This window comes from Syngnathus typhle, linkage group LG4, assembly GCF_033458585.1.
Source record: "Syngnathus typhle isolate RoL2023-S1 ecotype Sweden linkage group LG4, RoL_Styp_1.0, whole genome shotgun sequence".
Taxonomy (NCBI): domain Eukaryota; kingdom Metazoa; phylum Chordata; class Actinopteri; order Syngnathiformes; family Syngnathidae; genus Syngnathus; species Syngnathus typhle.
Genome location: NC_083741.1, coordinates 5,410,689 through 5,430,802, shown reverse-complemented (window position 1 = coordinate 5,430,802; position 20,114 = coordinate 5,410,689). Strand labels below are relative to the sequence as shown.

Sequence of the window (20,114 nt, the reverse complement as noted above, 5' to 3'; positions counted from 1 at the left end):
AGTGTTTAAAAGAGAGTGGCCAATTTGGCTCGATGTACGCGACGTGACGTTCAGCCACATGAACGTCAACATCAACCCGTCACAGATCGAGGTAAACGGACCAACACCTCAGATCTCTCCTAAGAATTGCCACAACAAATTTTACTCCAGACTATGACGCACTAGCAAAAAATCACTGATAGCAGTTTTTTAGTGAATTATTATTATTTTTTTTAATGCTGTTAATAAATGCATTTGTTTTCAAAAAACTTATTTGGAATATCCATGCTTTACTACCTACTAAAGGCCAAAATCTTTTATGCAATGACCTTTACAGGTCCCTTATATTACTTCACACAAACACTACGTCCATCTGCTCCTGGTTCGGCCCTCCGGTCCAAATTTAGAACCCAGTTCGGCCCGCGGGTCAAAAAGTTTGCCCACCCCTGCCTTAGACAGATCTGGGAGGACATCGCACAAGACACCATCCGTCATCTCATTAGGAGCATGCCGCGACGTTGTCAAGCATGTGGGGGCCACACAAGATATTGAAAATAATTTTGAGTTGCAGAAATTGAATTTAGACAAAAAGGATGAGCCTGCCATATAATTTTTTCACTTTGATTTTTGGGGTATCTGTATTCTGAGCCCTCTGTAGGCTGAAAACTTTTATTTCCATCAAAAGATGTGGCATCCTTTTGTTCCTGAGACATTAAACTGTCCATATCAGTACAGATATCCCCCAAAAAAATTTCATCCTTGAAATCTGATATGTTTTCAAAGTGTTCCTTTAATTTTTATGAGCAGTGTGTATATATACCGTTTTTTTCCATGTATAATACGCCCCCATGTATAATACGCACCCTAAAAATGGCATGTCGGTGCTGGAAAAAAGCCTGTACCCATGTATAATACGCACCCAAATTTTGACTCCTACTTAAGTCCGTAAATGTAAAATTATTTCAGAAAAAATATCATCTTTGGGAACAACCGGATGTTATTCTGCCGGTCAGTATCACTGCGCATACAGTAGCAAACTCGATAGCGAAGAAATACGTGAGACTCTCAACGGGATCACCAATATTTGAGTGATGTTCCAGTTATTTATCACAATTATTTATTATTATAATAATAATATATATAATTATTATTTATTTATTATTCACAATTGTCATTGTTCTTGTTTCCCTCCTTATAATCCTTTTCCAGTAGGCTTGTAGACATCGCTGTCTGCAGCTCTTTCTCTCATCAATTTCCCTGTGAAAACCACAAAGCAAGCAGGCTGAGAAACTGAACGAAGTGATACATCACCGACACAGCACAACCAGTACCACAACCTGTATGGTTGTGGAGATGGATTTTATCCCAGTATATTTTCTTAGGATTAGATTTTTTATACTCAGAATGACTCATTCAAATCAGAAAAGTGAGCTTACCTTTGTACGTTCATCAGTTCACACTGTGGGCCTGCATCTGCCAGATGACTGGTTCAGCTGAGCTTGGCGTACAAATGTAGTATTTGCTGAGCTTTGAGAGTTTTTCTGCTCGCATTTGGCCTTGCAAGCTATCGTACTTGTCTTTGCGGCGGGATTCATAGTGTCACCGCAGATTGTATTCTTTAAATACCGCTGCCGCCTCTTGACATGAGACAGACAGCCTTCTCTTTGCATTGAACAAAAAAATAATCATTTGTCCACTGCAGGTTAAATGCCCTGCATTCTGAATAAATTTTTCTCTGACCTAATCTTTTCGCTATTATTCCGTTCTCTCTTTGAGAGGGGCGGGTTTAAGATTTTTTTCTGGGGGTTGCCAGATAGGGGCACAGATCGCAGAAGGGTGGAACAGAATGTCACGTTATATGCGTGTATGAAATACAATGTATGGCAAAATGATCTGAAACATTTGTAGGTTTAATAAAATGCAAATAAATTAAAGAAAAACAAGTTTTTTTTTCTTTTCGAAAAGTACATATAATGGCATTTTGTTTCGTTTTGTTTCGTTTTATTTTCATTTACCGTATTGTCCCGAATATAAGACGACCCCAATTATAAGACTTATATATTTTATAAGTCTTTTTCAAGACTCAAGTTTGAAAAAACACTTTTTGAACACCAAATCTAAACAGAAAATAATTACATCTGAAACAAATGATTATAACAATATATTCGAGAGAAAAATTTAGAAAAGAAAAAAAAACGTTATTTTGCCTCATTCAAATCATGCAAAAACTGTCTATCACATCTTAATATCTGAACATTTAAATATGTAAACTAAAGTGCAATCACATTTGTAAATGAATGGCTTCTGGTTTTTGAAATGTAAATAAACCAATCTACTGTGATAAAACAACAAAATTGCAATAACTGCATTAACCATGAAAGTGAAGTTTAACTGTAGTCTTGAAACAAATCTGAAAAAGGAAAAACATTGCGATAAAATAATGCAATCTGCTACTGCTATTGTTGGGGAGCCTGAGGACTGTATAGGGGGTTGGCTTGGATGGTTATGCTCTTTTCGCCCCCGGGTGTCGGTCAGAACACAGGAGGGAAGACGTGGTTCAGTTTTGATTGCTTTACTGAATTATTGGAAACAAATAAAGAAAAATAAATAACCATAAATAAAATACACTCAGCAACACACCAAACATAAGTCATCGATCAAGACAACAAGATACATTTGCTGGCGACCGTTAGTCGCCGTGCCGCTGCGTAACGGCTATTCGTACGATGCGAGGAAAACTTAAAGGAGCGCGCCGGACCTGTCAATCAAACGGCGCGCACACGAAGCAAACCGCGATCGGACAAACGGCACAACAGTGGACAGTTGTAACAATGTAATGTATATACTCACTTTGTGTCAAAGACGCGCACAATCACAGCAACATACTCAGTCAATACCAGCAACCTTGAATTTTCCGCTGCGCACATGTGAAAATCGGTATAATGTCTAGACCCCAAATATAAAACGACCCCCACTTTTTCAGTCTTATTTCAATGCAAAAAACATCGTCTTATATTCGGGCCAAAACGGCAGTTTTCGAATAATGTTATTTTGGTCTTACCGCTGCCACATTTTCTGGAGTTCTGGTGGTGCGAGGTCAGTCGGTTGATTTTCGTTTCAATGCTGATCCACTGGCTCTGAAGTTAGTAACCCATTATAAGATCGTGTTTTGATCAGGTACGGGATCATGTCTACGAAGTCTGAAGTGCAAACGGAACGCTCGTTGTGTTGCAGTTAGATTCGTTCTTGTTCACTTACCCTGATGGCTAGGGCCAAGCGAAGGAAGCGCACGCTGTTGGTTCTGGGTGGCACCGAGTGTACGGGTCGTTTGACTTGTTTGGGCGGTCCTGACTGTGGTCTGCAGTCCTGAAGGCTCTGAAAGCCTGACTGGGGGGTGCACGCTGAGCCACGGGCAGAAGGTTCCAGGTGGCATTGAGTGGACGGGCAGGAACCCATGCCGCGTTTTGAGCTTGAGTCATCGTCATCATATGAGTGGGCGACCGTGGCGGAGCAGGCGGCCGCGGCGGCAGCGTGTCCAATGGAGTGAATGCGCAGCCGGCAAAGGTGCGCTGCATCCATCCTCGGCAAAGGAGAGAAATTAATCTGTCGGCCACACATCGTGGCAGGTGGACATTACGTCTGGGTCACCAATGTGGCAGAAGCCCTTGCTATTTATTTATTTTTGTTCTTTTATGCTGCCCCTAGTTCCGTCTCATGATAACAGTAAGCGGAAGAGCATTACATGAGACGAGAGGAGATCACTGGTCACCAGCTTGCATGCTCCACTGCATTGATCAGAAGAGCTGTTTTACAGTGATGTGACACGATTTAAACATCTCGTGATTGATTTCATTACGGTGGAGTTGATTTATTTAACACAGTTGTCATAGACCACGCTCCTCTTTGATGTCAGCCATGCCCTATTGGGGCCTGCTTGCTGGCAAAGTGTTTTTGACACCATCCCAACCCTTTCTCACTAAGGTCTGAAGGGTTTCAGTAAGCTGAATGGGGCCAAGTTCTTCTGAATGGGCCTCAGGATGAGCATTAGAACATAGGCTGGCTCCTCTGCATGGCATGTCAGTTCACCAAAATACGTTATACCAGAGCCCCGTTGGCAACTTTATTATTGTCCCAGGGATGATCGGCCAGTGAATTCACCGGCACTCAATTTTTGGTGCATTTTTAATAATGGGACGGCAAATTCTAACAATGCCCTGTGTTTATGAACGATCAGAGTGAACTAGTCCGCAATCAGAGCGTATTTCAAAACATGTCTTTACATATAAGACTTAGATGTGCGTCTAAGCGAGGGCGGTACTGTCATTTAAACTTTAAATATCAAGAACAAAACCCTAAACATTAGTAGTTTTACTATAATTATAGTAGTTATACATTGCTTTCATTGTTTTCTGAGCTTTAGTGAGACACTTGGGTTGAGCCATGGCTAATTTTGCCGCCTCTGTGCCACAGGTCCGGAAAACAAATCGTCTCTACAAACGCCTGCTTAGTGCTTAGGGGTACGCGGATTGACTGATTGATTTAGTTTAGTTTAGTTTTAGTTTTAGTTTATTGTTTAGCACATATTATATCAATAACTGTGCAAGGAGGGAGACGAAGCCTAGGGCTTGTAAAGAGCTCCACTCCTTGATTGACTGATTGATTGATTGGTTGATTGATTGATTGATTGATTGATTGATTGATTGATTGATTGATTGATTGATTGATTGACCCCCCATTTGATAACTATTGCACTAGATAGCTAAAAACCCAAGGGGTTAGATAAGTTTTTGCACGTGTTATATTATTTTGCAATCTGTAGAACGGATGGCAATTTCTCTTTTTTTGCGGTTGGCCACATTCCTCAAAGGAATTTTTGAGTCTGAAACCATTGAAACCAATTCATTTCATTGTATTATTACATATAAAAAATAAAAGTCAAGGATGATAGTTTATTCAACTTTGTTCAAATTATTGGAAAAAATGTATCATTTTTTGCAAATTCTCAACTTTGTTTATTACACGATAATTTAAAATTTTAGACCAGATTTTAGCTGTTGACACAATTTCCTGTCACGGGCTGCATAATCACCTATATGTTTTTGTAATTCACAGAGACAAGCTTGAATTGAGTAAGACTATTGAGAAGCTGGAGACAGAGCTCAGTCAGTGGAAACTTAAATACGAGGACCTGAGCAAGAGTAAACAGGAAATCCTTAAACAGGTAAGACACGTGGTTTAGTGTTCTAGCGATTAAATGTATTGCTCACAATCAAAGCTTTTACATGTCCCAAAACATGTCCTAAAAGACATTACTTAAATGTAAGAATGTACAATACCGTTTTTTCCGTGTATAAAGCGCAAAATTTAACAAATTTATTGTCCTAAAATCTGGGGTGCGCATTACACATGGGTACAACAATTTTTAAATTTTTAAAAAAAAAATTTTTTTTTTTAAAGAAAGTCATGGTACAACAAAACCAACAACAGGACTGACCAACAAAGTCGTGGAACAAAAATACAGGGTGACATTACCAAAGACAGGAACAGAAACCAAACAGACATCATGACAGTAACACATGCAACGATCCGACGGTGAGCGAGGGGCAGACAAGACTTAAATACAAAACACGTTACATCGATTGAGGTGACACAGGAAGAGAGGGGCGACGCGAACAGAAACTATGGCAACTTAGACACATAGCAAAACTGGGGACGAGACATGACAAATCTCCCTCGAAATAAAACTTGAAATCACCTTTCTTCTTGTTTGTTGTCAATCGCGCATCGGATTCAGCCATCCTGCCCAACACACTTACTCAGTAAAATTCATAATTGACGACACATCGTTTGATGCGATGGTGCAATCCTTGATGGTGTGTTATTGTCAAATATTGTTTGTTTTTAAATCTTCATCGCGAACCGGACGTCATACGGAGGCAGTATAACTGCGCATGCGCACTATGGATCCCATGCGCAGAACGGATGTGCAAGACACGTCAGCTATATAAAGAGCGAGAGTTGTTTTCTTCCTATTAGTTTCAATTCACAGTTTAATTAGCAGTAGCAATCAGCAAATAACAAAATGCGTATTACAGGTAATATTTTATTTCACAACACTTTGCCTTGTTCCTTTCGTCTCTGCTGTTCACTTCAAACACGCTCCATACGAACACAATGCTCTGGTATCAGACAAGGCTTGCTCGATCACCTGCTAGTTTGCTGTCTGTCACAATGTACCCTACACAAATCCGAAATTTGTTGCGGCTCTGAGTCATGACGAGGGGCAAGTTTTGGTTTCCAAGGGTGTTTTTATTCCTCTTCAACGTCTCTTCCATACAGAGCCGCCTTTTTCACGTCCGCACGCCTTTTTCACATGTGCGCACAGATCGCGGTGGTGCCTTTACGGGCACTCGGAGAAATCAACGCCAACAAAAAAATACATCCAGCCTATTTAAGACCATACCAAAGACAATAAAAATGGGACCCATTGCCTCCCTGCATGTGTGACGATCATTGGGACTTAAAAAAAAAAAAAAAAAATTTAAAAAAAAATTGTTTTTTTTTTTTTTTAATTGGGTGCGTATTATACATGGGTACAGGCTTTTTTCCAGCATCAACATGCCATTTTTAGGGTGCGCATTATACATGGGGGCGCATTATACACGGACAAAAACGGTAACTGTTTTTTTCTATCAATACCGATATTCGATATTTTCCTGCTTCACCAAACTGATAGCAATTTCCAATTCATTTTTGATAAGAGAAGAAAAAGACAGCTCAATTGACAATAACAGACATCATTCTTTATTTCAGAAAATAGTCTGGTTTTAGATATAACCCAGGCGTGGGCCAACAAAAAATGTAATTGAATAATGAAAGATATTGGAATAATACATATTTGGACGGAACTGAATCCTTCGACCAAGGACTATCCCTATTATTCTAATGCACACAGGGCCTATTTGAAGATTGACTAACGTTTTATTTTCGATAAAGATTTAAATAGGGTAGTTGAGTTTGACATTAGTATCATGGATCTCTAGGATCACATCTGAAAATAAATTTAGATCAGGGTAGAAGAGAGACCTTGTGGAGGCTTGACAGTGATATATTGAATCAAATGATGGAACAAATTAAGAAGGACATCGTTGAATATATAGAACTCAACGACAATGGGGAGACTTGCCCTCCAATATTGTGGGACACTTGCAAGGCGGTAATTGGTGTCACGTACCGGCGCCACCTGTGACAGGACCACGCCCCCGTATCAGCGGAATCGCCGCCACCTGCCACAGGCTCAGGGACAGCGCTATATCAATGCCGCCAGCGCAGACCCGAGTGTCCGTCTGTCGCATGATATTGCTTCGCTCTCCGGTCCACGACAAACTAGCGTCCATGAAGAATCGAAGATACCGCAGAACAGCTTGTTCTTCCCAGCCTGATCGCCAATCCAGCGCTAGCTCCAGCTACTCCCACCTTACCCCCCGCCCGCAATAAAGTCTCTATAACTACGCACTTGGCTGTACTGTCCAATCCCTTACAGTACAGACGGACCAACACTATGCAGCCAGCGAACAAAGAGACGGCATTCGCCCGACTGGAGCGAGCCGAGACCGCCATTAGCAGCTTATCCGCCGACATCCGGAACCTGATCAAGGTGGCCCAACGGCAACAGCAACAGCAGCAGGCCCAAGCCCTCCAGAGTTTGTCGGTGGCTGCGCCCCTGACTGTCACGGCACCCCCACCCGTCGACCGAGGCCAGGAGGCTCGTGGACGTTCCGGATCCCCGCCTCGGCAACATCGAAAAATTCAGCGGAAATCCCAAACACGTGAGGGCGTTCGTGACTAACTGCCGTATAATGTTTGGTCTCCAGCCTGTCACGTTTGCATCGGAGGCTGCCAAAGTCGGGTTCGCCCTAACCCACCTCACGGACAAGGCGACGCTGTGGGGGCTGGCCGAATACGAGAGGGGGGCCCCGGCTTGTGACGCGTTTGACGCATTCGCGGAGGAGTTGCTCTGCCTGTTCGACCTGGGCTCTGCCGCCGAAGACGCCGCCGAGAAACTGGTGACGCTGCGTCAAGGTAGCCGATCGGTCGCAGATTACGCCCTCAAATTCCAGACCCTGGCCGGCAGCAGCGGGTGGAACGAGCCGGCGCTCGTCAGCCCGTTCCTCAACGGTCTCGCGGAGTACATGAAGGACGAGCTAGTTTCCCGCGATCGGCCGCAAACCCTGAAGGACGCGATGAACTTGGCGGCCCGAGTAGACCGGCGGATCCGGACGTGGCGGCGCGATCGGGAGCGGAGGTCCCTGCGAAACCCGCCAACCGCACCACCCGCCGAGCCCATGGATCTGGGAGGGGGGTCATCGAGTGACGGGGTGCCCGTCAGGAGGCCGGGGCTCACGCGGCGTGAGGGGATCCGCGTGAGCTCGACCAGCACAGGCTCTCCCAGTCCCGTTACAGGCACGTGTGCAGCTCGCGGCGCGCGACCGGAACGTGGCTGCCCCGGTGGATTCCGGGGCGGAGGGTAAGCTCATGGACAGTTGCCTGGCACGCCAGTGGGGGATTAACTTCCTGCCTCTGAGCCCGCCCATTCCCGCACGCACCATCGATGGCCGTCTGATCGGCGAGGTGGCCTTCGTGACAGAGCCAGTCAAGGTACTGCTCTCCGGCAATCACCACAAGACCATCCAATTTTTTCTTCTTCCCCTCCCAGGACAGCAGCTCATCCTGGGGCACCCTTGGCTGCGGCAGCACAACCCGGTACTGGACTGGGAGGTGGGGGTGGTTCGGCAGTGGAGCGAACGCTGCCATCGGACGTGCCTGAGGGCGGCCACCAGCCCGCTCGGTGGAGCCCCGCCCAGGTACAGCCCCGACATCTCCACCGTACCGGCGGTTTATCACGAACTCAAAGAGGTTTTTAGTAAGGCCAGGGCCACCTCCCTTCCTCCCCACCCGTCTTACGATTGCGCCATCGACCTGCTGCCCAAGGGACGCGTCTACTCCCTGTCCGCTCCTGAGCACCGGGCCATGGAGGAATACATCTGGGAGTCCCTGGCGGCCGGCATTATACGGCCGTCCTCATCACTTGCGGGAGCGGGGTTCTTCTTCGTGGAGAAGAAGGAGGGCACGCTCCGCCAATGCATCGACTACCGGGGAATAAACGCAATAACCGTTAAGAACCGATACCCCCTGCCTCTCTGTCTTCCGCCTTCGAGTGCCTTCAGGGTGCCACCGTCTTCACTAAGCTGGATCTTCGCAACGCCTACCACCTGATCCGCATCCGGGAGGGAGACGAGTGTAAGACGGCTTTCTACACCCCGAGCGGCCACTACGAGTACTTGGTGGTTCCGTTTGGGCCCACCAATGCCCCAGCGGTTTTCCCAGTCCTTAATAAATGACGTGCTACGAGACATGCTGGACAAGTTCGTGTTCGTTTATTTGGACGACATCCTCATCTTCTCCTGCTCGCTCACTGAACACATCAAGCATGTTCGGACGGTGCTACGCCGCCTCCTGGAAAATTCGCTCTACGTGAAGGCAGAGAAGTGCGAGTTCCACGCCTCCTCTGTCAAGTTCCTCGGCTACGTGGTGCGCGAGGGCTCCGTCGAGATGGACCCAGAGAAAGTGCAAGCGGTTACGTCATGGCCTGTCCCCGAGACACGCAAGCGGCTGCAAAAACTCTTAGGGTTCGCGAACTTCTATCGCCGTTTCATCCGTGGGTACAGCACGGTGGCCGCGCCCCTCACCGCCCTCACCAGCCCCGCCTCCCCGTACAAATGGACGGAACAGGCAGAACAGGGTTTTCAGGAGCTCAAGAGGAGGTTCACGTCCGCTCCCATCCTCCGAGTCCCCGATCCTGACCGGCAGTTCGTGGTCGAGGTGGACGCCTCGAACGTGGGTGTTGGGGCGGTGCTGTCCCAACGCAGCTGCCAGGACGATCGCCTCCACCCGCGCCTTTTTTTCTCGCCGCTTGTCGGCCTCGGAGCGGAACTATGACATCGGCAACCGGGAGCTCCTCGCCATCATGTTGGCCTTGGAGGAGTGGCGGCATTGGCTGGAGGGCGCCACCACGCCGTTCATCGTCTGGACTGACCACCGCAACCTGGAGTACCTGAGATCGGCCAAGAGGCTGAACGCGAGGCAAGCACGGTGGGCTCTGTTCTTTGACCGGTTTGAGTTCTCTCTCTCTCCGTTAGGCCGGGTTCCCGCAACGCGAAGGCGGATGCCCTGTCGCGTTCGTTTCCTGGCGGGGAGGAGGGACGGGGTCCGCCTCCCACTATTCTCCTGAGCTCGGTGCGGGTGGCGGCGCTGTCATGGGAGATTGAACGCCAAGTGGAAGCCGCATCACGCGATCAACCCGGCCCCAGCAACTGCCCGGAAGGTCGCCTGTTCGTCCCTGAGGGCCTGCGCTCGTCCGTGCTGCAATGGGCACACGACTCACACCTGGCCTGTCATCCCGGAGCTGCACGCACGAGGTACGTGGTGGCACAGTGTTTCTGGTGGCCCACCTGGCAAATGGACACCAGCGATTACGTCAGAGCCTGCTCAATATGTAACCGCTGTAAGACCTCTACTCGTCCTTTGGCCGGGCTACTCCAACCCTTGCCGATTCCCCGGCGTCCCTGGTCTCACCTATCCATCGACTTTGTCACGGGCCTTCCCCCCTCGGAGGGGAACACAGTGGTCCTCACGGTGGTGGACCGGTTCAGCAAAATGACGCACTTCATTCCTCTGCCTAAGCTTCCGTCCGCGAAGCAGACTGCGTCCATTATGGTGCGGGAGGTGTTTCGTCACCACGGCCTCCCACAGGACATCGTGTCGGACCTTGGCCCGCAGTTCGCGTCCACCTTCTGAGCGGAGTTCTGCCGACTCCTCGGCGCTACGGCCAGCCTCTCGTTGGGGTTTCACCCTCAGTCAAATGGTCAAGCGGAGCGTCTGAACCAGGAGCTGGACAGGTCCCTGCGATGCATGGCCGCCGGGGACCAGCGTGGGTGGGTCCAACAGCTTCCTTGGGTGGAGTACGCCCACAATTCCCTCCCCAGCTCGGCTACGGGACTGTCGCCCTTCCACTGCGTCTTCGGGTACCAGCCACCCTTGTTCGCCCACCAGAAACGTGACACGGCGTGCCCGTCGGCCCAGGCTTGTGTCCGCCGTTGTCGTCGTGCCTGGGCGAGGGCCCGGACCGCTCTTCTCCGCTCTGTTTCAGGCTACGGCCGCCAGGCAAACAAGCGCCGGTCGCCAGCTCCGGAGTACAGAGTGGGCCAGCGGGTGTGGCTCTCGACGCAGGATTTGCCGCAGCGAACGGAATCCCGCAAGCTGGCGCCGCGCTTTGTTGGACCGTTTCCCATCCAGAAGGTGATCAGCCCGTCCGCCGTCTGTCTCCTCCTTCCGGAGTCCATGAAGGTACACCCCACGTTCCACGTGTCCCGTGTGCCGTCTTTGAGAGCGCATTGGCGCCGCCGCCCGTGCCGCCACCGCCGCCCCAGCTCGTTGAGGGGGGCCCGGCTTACGCCGTCCGTTCCCTGCTCCGATCGCGGCGGCGCGGTCGTGGCTTCCAATACCTGGTGGATTGGGAGGGCTATGACGACGCCCACCGCTCCTGGGTCCCGAGCTGCTGGATCATCGACCGTTCGCTCATCACGGAGTTCCATCGCTGTCACTCTGGCCCCCGGCGCGGACGGCCGAGGGCGGTTGAGGGGCTCAGGGGTAAGGGCCCGAGGCGGCCTTGTCCGCCGGTGCCGGAGTCTTCTGCCCCCGCGTCCGTCGATCCTGCGTCCGACGAGGAATCGGACGTTTCGACGGAGTACGGCGGGTCCTTTGGTCTTGTTTGTGTTTTAGTGCTCTGGGGACGTCGGGAGCCGTCCCTTGTGGAGGGGGTTCTGTCACGTACCGGCGCCACCTGTGACACGACCACGCCCCCCTATCAGCGGAATCACCGCCACCTGCCACAGGCTCAGGGACAGCGCTATATCAACGCCGCCAGCGCAGACCCGAGTGTCCGTCTGTCGCATGATATTGCTTTGCTCTCCGGTCCACGACAAACTAGCGTCCATGAAGAATCGAAGATACCGCAGAACAGCTTGTTCTTCCCAGTCTGATTGCCGATCTAGCGTCAGCTCCAGCTACCCCCCACCTTAGCCCCCGCCCGCAATAAAGTCTCTATCGCTACGCACTTGGCTGTACTGTCCAATCCCTTACAATTAGAGGCAAACTAATAAGATATGGAACTTACTTAAAGAAGAGTAGTCAAGAGGAGTTGGATAGGTTACAAAAGGAACTCACACTCTTTGAACAAAAGCACAAAGGCATGAATGACCCCATGATTAGAGGATGAATCATTGATAAAAAGAACCAATTAAATGAGATCTGTCATAGAAACATGCAAAGTAAATTAATTTTCACGAACCAAGATATTATGAAAGAGGAGGGAAAACTGGTAAACTTAGTATACAGACTAAAGAAACAGCAAGAAGAGAACACCATTTACAAAGTAGAAGACCCAACCTCAAACGTAATGCAATATAAATTTAATGTAACACAAAATTGCTTTGAGCAATAGTATCAGAAGTTATATACCCAACCACAAACATCAAGGAATGGAATGAAAGTATTTTTGAAGGAAAGAAACTTGCCCAGGTTGACTGACGAGCAGAAGAAAAGTCTTATACTACAATACTACAAGTTGATACGCTAAATTAACTATATATCAAATAACTATAACATAAATAAGTTTATCAAGCAATCCGTGTCACTCCAAATCATTAAATCCATCGAAATCTCCGTCCTCTGTGTCAATCTCTGTCCTCTGTGTTATAAACAACTCCTGACTCCGGAAGTCAGTGAATGGATTCAGACTCATTGTCAGTTGCGGCTCCAATTATTCCACAGGCCGAGTGCGACTTCATGTGGTTTGATAACATATGAAATAATATGTGAAGTGATCAACTATACTAGTAAATAAGTAATGTGTTGATGATCAAGTAATAATGTGTTAATAGTTTCACATATAAATCGCTCCTGATTATAAGTCGTACTCCCGGCCAAACTATAAAAAAGACTGCCATTTATATTCCGGAAAATAGTCCGGATATATAGTTATATAGGCCTGTGGAATAATTGGAACCGCAACTGACGACAAGTCTGACGTCAGTGCTGCATTTACTTCCCGAGTCAGCGGAGTTGTTTATGATTTAGAGTGACACAGATGGTTCGATAAACTTATTTATGTCCCTCTCTCTGTCTGTTTCCATCTCTCTCTCTCGCTCTCTGTCTCTCTCACGCTCTCTCAATGTACAGTATTATTACATCTTTAAATGGTAATTTTCTAATTGAAATTTCATCTTGATTTAACTGTTTACCGTTTTAATGTTAATACCATAATTATGATTTTCATCATTCTCTTCCATTTATACCAGCTGAATCTGTTGAGGGAAAAGCATCAAGATGAACTTGGTCGAATATCTGAAGACCTGGAGGATGAACTCGGAGCTCGTACCACTATGTACAAGAAACTAGCCGAATTACGAACTGAGGTAACCGAGGTATCTTTTTTCCCCAGTTGGTAAACACTGTTAGATGCACATGGTTTGGACATAGAAGGTACTAGATTGGGGAATATGGTATTCTTCCTTAGGTACTTTTCCAAGAATATACCAAGCCAATCAATGGTTGGCCAATATGTTAAACAACTGCCACGTTGGCCGGCAACTGGCACATTAGGACAGTTAGGGTGTATTCAGACCTGACTGTTTTGTCCGCTTTGAACGGACCAGGGTTCGATTGTAATGCTGGTCCGGACCTTTTGTGCAGGTGTGAATACACGCAAACAAATCCTGGTGCGAATTAAAGAAACGGACCGAGACCCACTTTTTCGAGTGGTCTCGGTTTGGTTCCAAGTGAACTCTGGTGCGGTTCGCTTCAGGTCTGAATACAAACAGCGTAGATCCGAACCAACAGCACAAATATGCAGAGCAGGAACGCAACGCGTAGGACTCAGCCAGTGGATGTTCTGAAGGACTAGGGGGATAATGATGATAATGATGATGATAGAACTTTATTTATCCCACAGCAGGGAAATTTACTTGTCACAGCAGCGTACAAGAGTGCAAGAATACAAGAGACAAGTGCTAAATAGGAAAATGGATAAATAACAGACAAGGACAAAGACAAGTGCCACTAGTAGCAGTAGAGACGAAACACAATTTTATCAGGCGCCACACATGTTGTAGAATCTGACAGCAGTGGGAATGAAGGACCTGCGGAATCTTTCCTTCCTACACTGCGGGTGTAATAGTCTGCTGCTAATGGAGCTGCTCAGGGACCGCACAATGTCATGGAGGGGGTGAGAGGTGTTGTCCATGATGGATTTCAGCTTAATCAACGTCCTTCTCTCACCCACAACCTCAATGGAGTTCAGGGGACAGCCCAGGACAGAGCTTGCTCTCCTGACCATCTAATTTAGTCTCCCCCTGTCCCGGCCCGTACTGCCCCCACCCCAGCAGACCACAGCGTAGAGGATTGCTGAGGCCACCACAGAGTCATAGAAGGTCCTGAGGAGAGCCCACACCGAAGGACCTCAGTCTGCTCAGGAGGTGGAGGCGACTCTGGCCCTTCTTGTACACGGCATGGGTGTGATCAGCCCAGTCCAGTTTGTTGTTAAGGCGAACACCCAGGAATTTGTAGTTCTCCACTACCTCATTGTCCGATCCCTGGATGTTCACCGGAGTGAAGTGGAGTGCTGTCCTCCCGAAGCTCACATTCATCTTCTTCGTCTTGCTGGTGTTCAGATGAAGCTGGTTGAGCTCACACTAGCCGACAAAGTCCTTGATGACCGTCCTGTATTCCAGATCGTTCCCCATCCGAAACATCAAAAGTCGAAAAGTCAAAGTCTGCTTTATTGTCAATTGCTTCACATGCCAAGAAACGAAGTAATCGAAATTACGTTCCCACTATCCCACGGTGACAAGACATAGTACACAATATACGTACATACAAGTAAACAACACAAAAAGTAAAAACAAGGAGGCACAAACAATGAATAAATAAATAAGAGCGATGAATAAATAATAAATAAATAACATAATAAATAAGATGAGCAAAAATGGAGCAAGTGTGCATACAGCAGACAGTCAGAATATAGCGCAAAAGTACAGGACGCTACGCAGAAGGGGGAAGAGAGTTCAGGATCCTAACAGCCTGGAGTATGAAGCTGTTGGTGAGTCTGGTGGTGCAGGAGCGCAGAATCCTGTACCTCTTCCCAGAGGGCAGAAGATCAAACAAAGAGTGAGCGGGGTGACTCACATCACTCACAATCGTGGTCGCCTTGCGGGTGAGATGGGAGGTGTAAATGTCCTTCAGGGAGGGGAGTGAAGCACCAATAATCTTACCAGCCGTGTTCACTATGCGCTGCAGGGCCTTCATGTCATATTCAGTGCAGCTACCACCCCAAACAGCGATACAACTGGAGAGGACACTCTCAATGGTGCCACGGTAGAATGTAGTCATGATGGCCGGAGGAGCACTTGTACGCCTGAGTTTCCGCAGGAAGTACAGGCGGCCCTGGGCCTTCATCGACAGTGATGCGGTGTTGGTGAACCAGGAGAGATCCTCACTGATGTGCACCCCCAGGGACCTGGTGCTGCTCACTCTCTCCACCACAGCACCATCGGTGGTTAGCGGCAGGTGTTGGGTGGGACCCTTCCGGAAGTCAACAACAATCTCCTTGGTCTTGCTGACGTTCAGCAGGAGGTTGTTGTCCCTGCACCACGTGGTCAGAAGGTCAACCTCCAAACTGTATTGAGTCTCGTCGCCCTTGGAGATGAGACCCACCAGAGTCGTGTCGTCAACTGAGGCCCAGCTTGGCGAGTTTGCAGATGAGCCGTTGTGGCACAATGGTGTTGAAGACAGAACTGAAGTCCACAAACAGCAATCTCACATGCGAGTCCCTTCTCTCCAGGTGGGTGAGGGGCGAGTGGCGGGCAGAGCAGATGGCATCCTCAGAGGACCGTTTGGCTCGGTACACACACTGGAAGGGGTCTATGGTGGGGGGGGGGGGGGAGAATGGATCTGATGTGCTCCATGACAAGCCGCTCAAAGCACTTCATGATGACGGGCCTCAGTGCCACGGAGCGGTAGTCATTGAAGCAGGACGGAGCAGGTTTCTTTGGCACAGGTACGATGGTGGCAGCCTTGAAAGACGAAGGGACGATGGCCTGCTGCAGGGAAATTTTAAAGATGTCCGTGAAGACACCCGTCAGCTCCCCACCGCAGTCCTTCAGCGCTCGACCTGGGATGTTGTCAGGGCCCGCCGCCTTACGGGTGTTGATAGCGCCAAGCGCCCTCCTCACGCTATCGGCAGAGAGGCACAGGGGCTGCTCGTGTGGAGGGGTCTTCAGCGGGCAAGTGCTGTTCTGAGCGTCGAAGCGAGCAAAGAAGCGGTTAAGATCGTTGAGCAGACGGATGTCCGAAATGTACAGGGTGAAAAGGAAAGGAGAGCTCACCGTACCCTGGGGGACACCTGTGCTGCAGCCCACCACGTCAAACTCACAGCGATGTAACCTCACATACTGCGGCTCGTTGGTCAGGAAGTCTGTTGTCCATGCAGCCAGGCGCTGGTCCACACCCGCCTTCTCCATCTTCACCATGAGCAGTGACGGCTGGACGGTGTTAAAAGCGCTGGAGAAATCGAAGAACATGATCCTCCCAGTGCTCCCGATGTCCTCCAGGTGATGCAGTGATCTCGACCGTAAATAAATCACGGCATTGTCCACCCCAACAACAGGCCGGTAAGCAAACTACAGGGGGTCCAGCTGCGCTCCCACCAGTGAATGCAGGTGACCCAGGATGATCCTCTCCATAGTCTTCATCAGGTGGGAAGTCAAGGCAATAGGTCTGAAGTGGTTAAGCTCCTTGGGGCGCGGCACCTTCAGTACAGGGACCACGCAGGAGGTCTTCAACAGTGCTGGAACTTTGTTCAGGCTCAGGTAGAACAGGTACATGACCACGCCACTCAGCTGGTCCGCACAGTCCCTGAGGAGTCTCGGACAGATGCCGTCTGGGGCCTTCCCTGCCTTGATCTTTCTGAGGTGACTCCTCACCTAAAGAACTGTAAACGAGAGGGGGGTGTTGGAAGACTGGGGTGGTGAAGTGCAGACTGAAAAGTGTCTTCGGGGGGGTGAGAGGGGGTAAGTGAGCTGGCGTGGGGGCTGGAGTGTTGAAGGTGGCAGGCTCAGGTGCGAAGGGGGGGAGCAGGCTGGGGAAGGAGAGGGGTGAAGGCGTGGGGGGAAGGCGGAATCAAATCTGTTGAAGAACAGATTGAGTTCATCCGCCCAGTCCTTGATCCCACCAGTTGGTTTCCGATTAACCCCTTTACCATGGCCTGAGATGGATTGCAGACCCCTCTAGATGTTCTTGCCGTTGTTAAGCTCCATTTGCTTCTCCAGCCTCCTCCCCGTAATTCTCCTCCCCCTTCCTGATCTTCAGCCGGAGTTCCTTCTGGACTCTACGCAGCTCCACCACATCCACCGAACTAAATGCTCTCTTCTTCTCATTAAGCAGAGCCTTTATCTCGGCACCCAGGGTTTGTTGTTGGGAAAACACCGGACCAACTTGGAGGGCACAGTGGTGTCCACACAGAAATTAATGTAGTCCGTAATGCAGTGAATCACGCTGTCAATGTCACTGCCATGGGGGCTACAGAGAGCTTCCCAGTCTGTATTCTCAAAGCAGTCTGTGAGCCTGGCAGGAGATTCCTCAGACCACAACATCACAGACCTCCTCTCAGGTGGACGCTGTTTCACCACCGGGGTGTAGTCTGCGACCAGATGGACGTGGTTGTGATCCAAGCGACCAAGTGTGTGTGTGTGTGTGGGGGGGGGTTAGGTGTATGCATCCTTGATATTAGCATACAACAGGTCCATAGTTCTATTGTTTCTGGTGTGGCAATTGACATATTGCATAAGGGTGGGGAGGGAAGAGGCCAGGGAAGCATGATTGAAGTCCCCGGAGATGAGGAGGAGGGACTGGGGATGCTGAGTTTGAAGCTAAGAAACGATAGTGTGGATCCGGTTCGTAGCGGTAGCAGCAACAGCCGAGGGAGGGATGTACATAGTTATAGCAATAACGTGAAAACTCCCTCGGGAGGTAGTATCGTCGCATGCTAACCACCAACAGCTTCAAGTCACTGGAGTAGAGCTGCTCCTTAACACTGAAGTGTCCGGGATGGCACCATCTATCGTTCACAAACACAGCGAGTCCCCCTCCTCTCCTCTTACCGCTCTCCGTAGCTCTCCTGTCAGCCCGCACCACTTACCGTTTTTTTCCGTGTATAGTGCGCATTATTTTACTAATTTATTGTCCTAAAATCTGGGGTGCGTATTATACATGGGTACAAAGAAAAAAAAATTTTTTTTTTTTTTTTTTAATTTTTTTTTTTTTTTTTTTTTTTTAAATAAAGTCATGGTACAACAAAACCAACAGCAGGACTGACCGACAAAGTCGTGGAACAAAAAGACAGGGTGACATTACCAAAGACAGGAACAGAATGACAGTAACACATGCAATGATCCAACGGTGAGCGAGGGGCAGACAGGACTTAAATACAAAACACGTTACATCGATTGAGGTGACACAGGAAGAGCGGGGTGACACGAACAGAAACTATGGCAACCTAGACACATAGCAAAACTGGGGACGAGACATGACAAATCTCCCCCGAAATAAAACTCACCTTTCTTCTTGTTTGTTGTCAATCGCGCATCGCATTCAGCCATCCTGCCCAACACACTTAGTAAAATTCATAATTGACGACACATCGTTTGATGCGATGGTGCAATCCTCGATGGTGTGTTATTGTCAAATATTGTTTGTTTTTTAATCTCCATCGCGGACCGGACGTCATACGGAGGCCGCCATTACAGATGCGCAGAACGGTTGCGCAAGACACGTCAGCTATATAAAGAGCGAGAGTTCAGTTCTCCACCTATTAGTTTCAATTCACAGTTTAATTAGCAGTTTCAATCAGCAAATAACAAAATGCGTATTACAGGTAATATTTTATTTCACAACACTTTGCCTTGTTCCTTTCGTCTCTGCTGTTCATTTCAAACACGCTCCATACGACCGCAATGCTCTTGTATCAGACGCTCGCTCGATCACCTGCTAGTTTGCCGAATCCGAAACATTTGTTGCGGCTCCGAGTCACGACGAGGGGCAAGTTTTGGTTTCCAAGGGTGTTTTTATTCCTCTTCAACGTCTCTCCCATACAGAGCCGCCGTGTGCGCACGGAGCGCGGTGGTGCGTTTAGGGGCAGTCGGAGAAATCAACGCCAACAAAAAAAATGACATCCAGCCTAGTTAAGACCATACCAAAGACTTTAAAAATGGGACCCATTGCCTCCCTGCGTGTGTGACGATCTTTGGGACTTAAAAAAAAAAAAAAAAAAAAAAAAAAATTAAAAAAAATTCATAAAAATTGGGTGCGTATTATACATGGGTACAAGCTTTTTTCCAGCATCAGCATGCCATTGTTAGGGGTGCGTACTATACATGGGGGCGCACTATACATGGAAAAAAACGGTAAAATCCATCCAGGGAGAAGTGTGAGTCGGGCGAGACATCATTCAGCCACCTCTCCATGAAGCACATGAGACTGCATTTGCGATATTCCCTCTGCATCCGGGCTAGCGCCGTGAGCTCTTCCATCTTGCTTTGAAGAGATCTCACGTTCCCCATGATGAAAGACGGCAAGCACGATTTAAACCGTCTCTTCCGCTGCCTGCACTTTACTCCCGCTCGGCATCTTCTTCTCCGTGGCTGTATCTCCTTGGGGGTCTCCGGCCGCTCCGCGCAAGGAAGGGGTGTGTCGCCCTAGGCTAACAGCTGATCGCGGGTGTAGACAATGGAGCCGAATATGGATGGATCACCCGACGCCGCACCAAAACGTTCCAAAAGCAGTAAGGAACAAACTACGAATGTTACAATGTGAACATCCATAGCCGCACACTAGCCTGATCAACTACGTGAGAAGGAGAAATCAACAAAAAACTCACTAGAAAACAGAAAAACACTAAAAGAAGGGAAGAAACGTCAGAGCTGCTGTAACAGGCTGCCACTCAAGCGGCACCATCAAAGGAA

General features: G+C 48.5%; 1 protein-coding gene across 4 annotated transcripts in view; it reads left to right on the top strand.

Annotated features, from left to right (window-relative positions):
- The window catches only part of ccdc102a (coiled-coil domain containing 102A), a 107,180-nt gene that overhangs the window by 41,137 nt on the left and 45,929 nt on the right, over nt 1–20,114 (top strand). For all 4 annotated transcript variants that reach the window (XR_009714099.1, XM_061275705.1, XM_061275703.1 and 1 more), the window contains exons 5-6: nt 5,092–5,200; nt 13,398–13,514. Coding sequence is in view for 3 of the 4 variants with exons in the window: in XM_061275705.1 (XP_061131689.1) it covers nt 5,092–5,200; nt 13,398–13,514 (226 nt within the window). In the remaining variant the exon portion in view is untranslated. The remainder of the gene's footprint in view (nt 1–5,091; nt 5,201–13,397; nt 13,515–20,114) is intronic.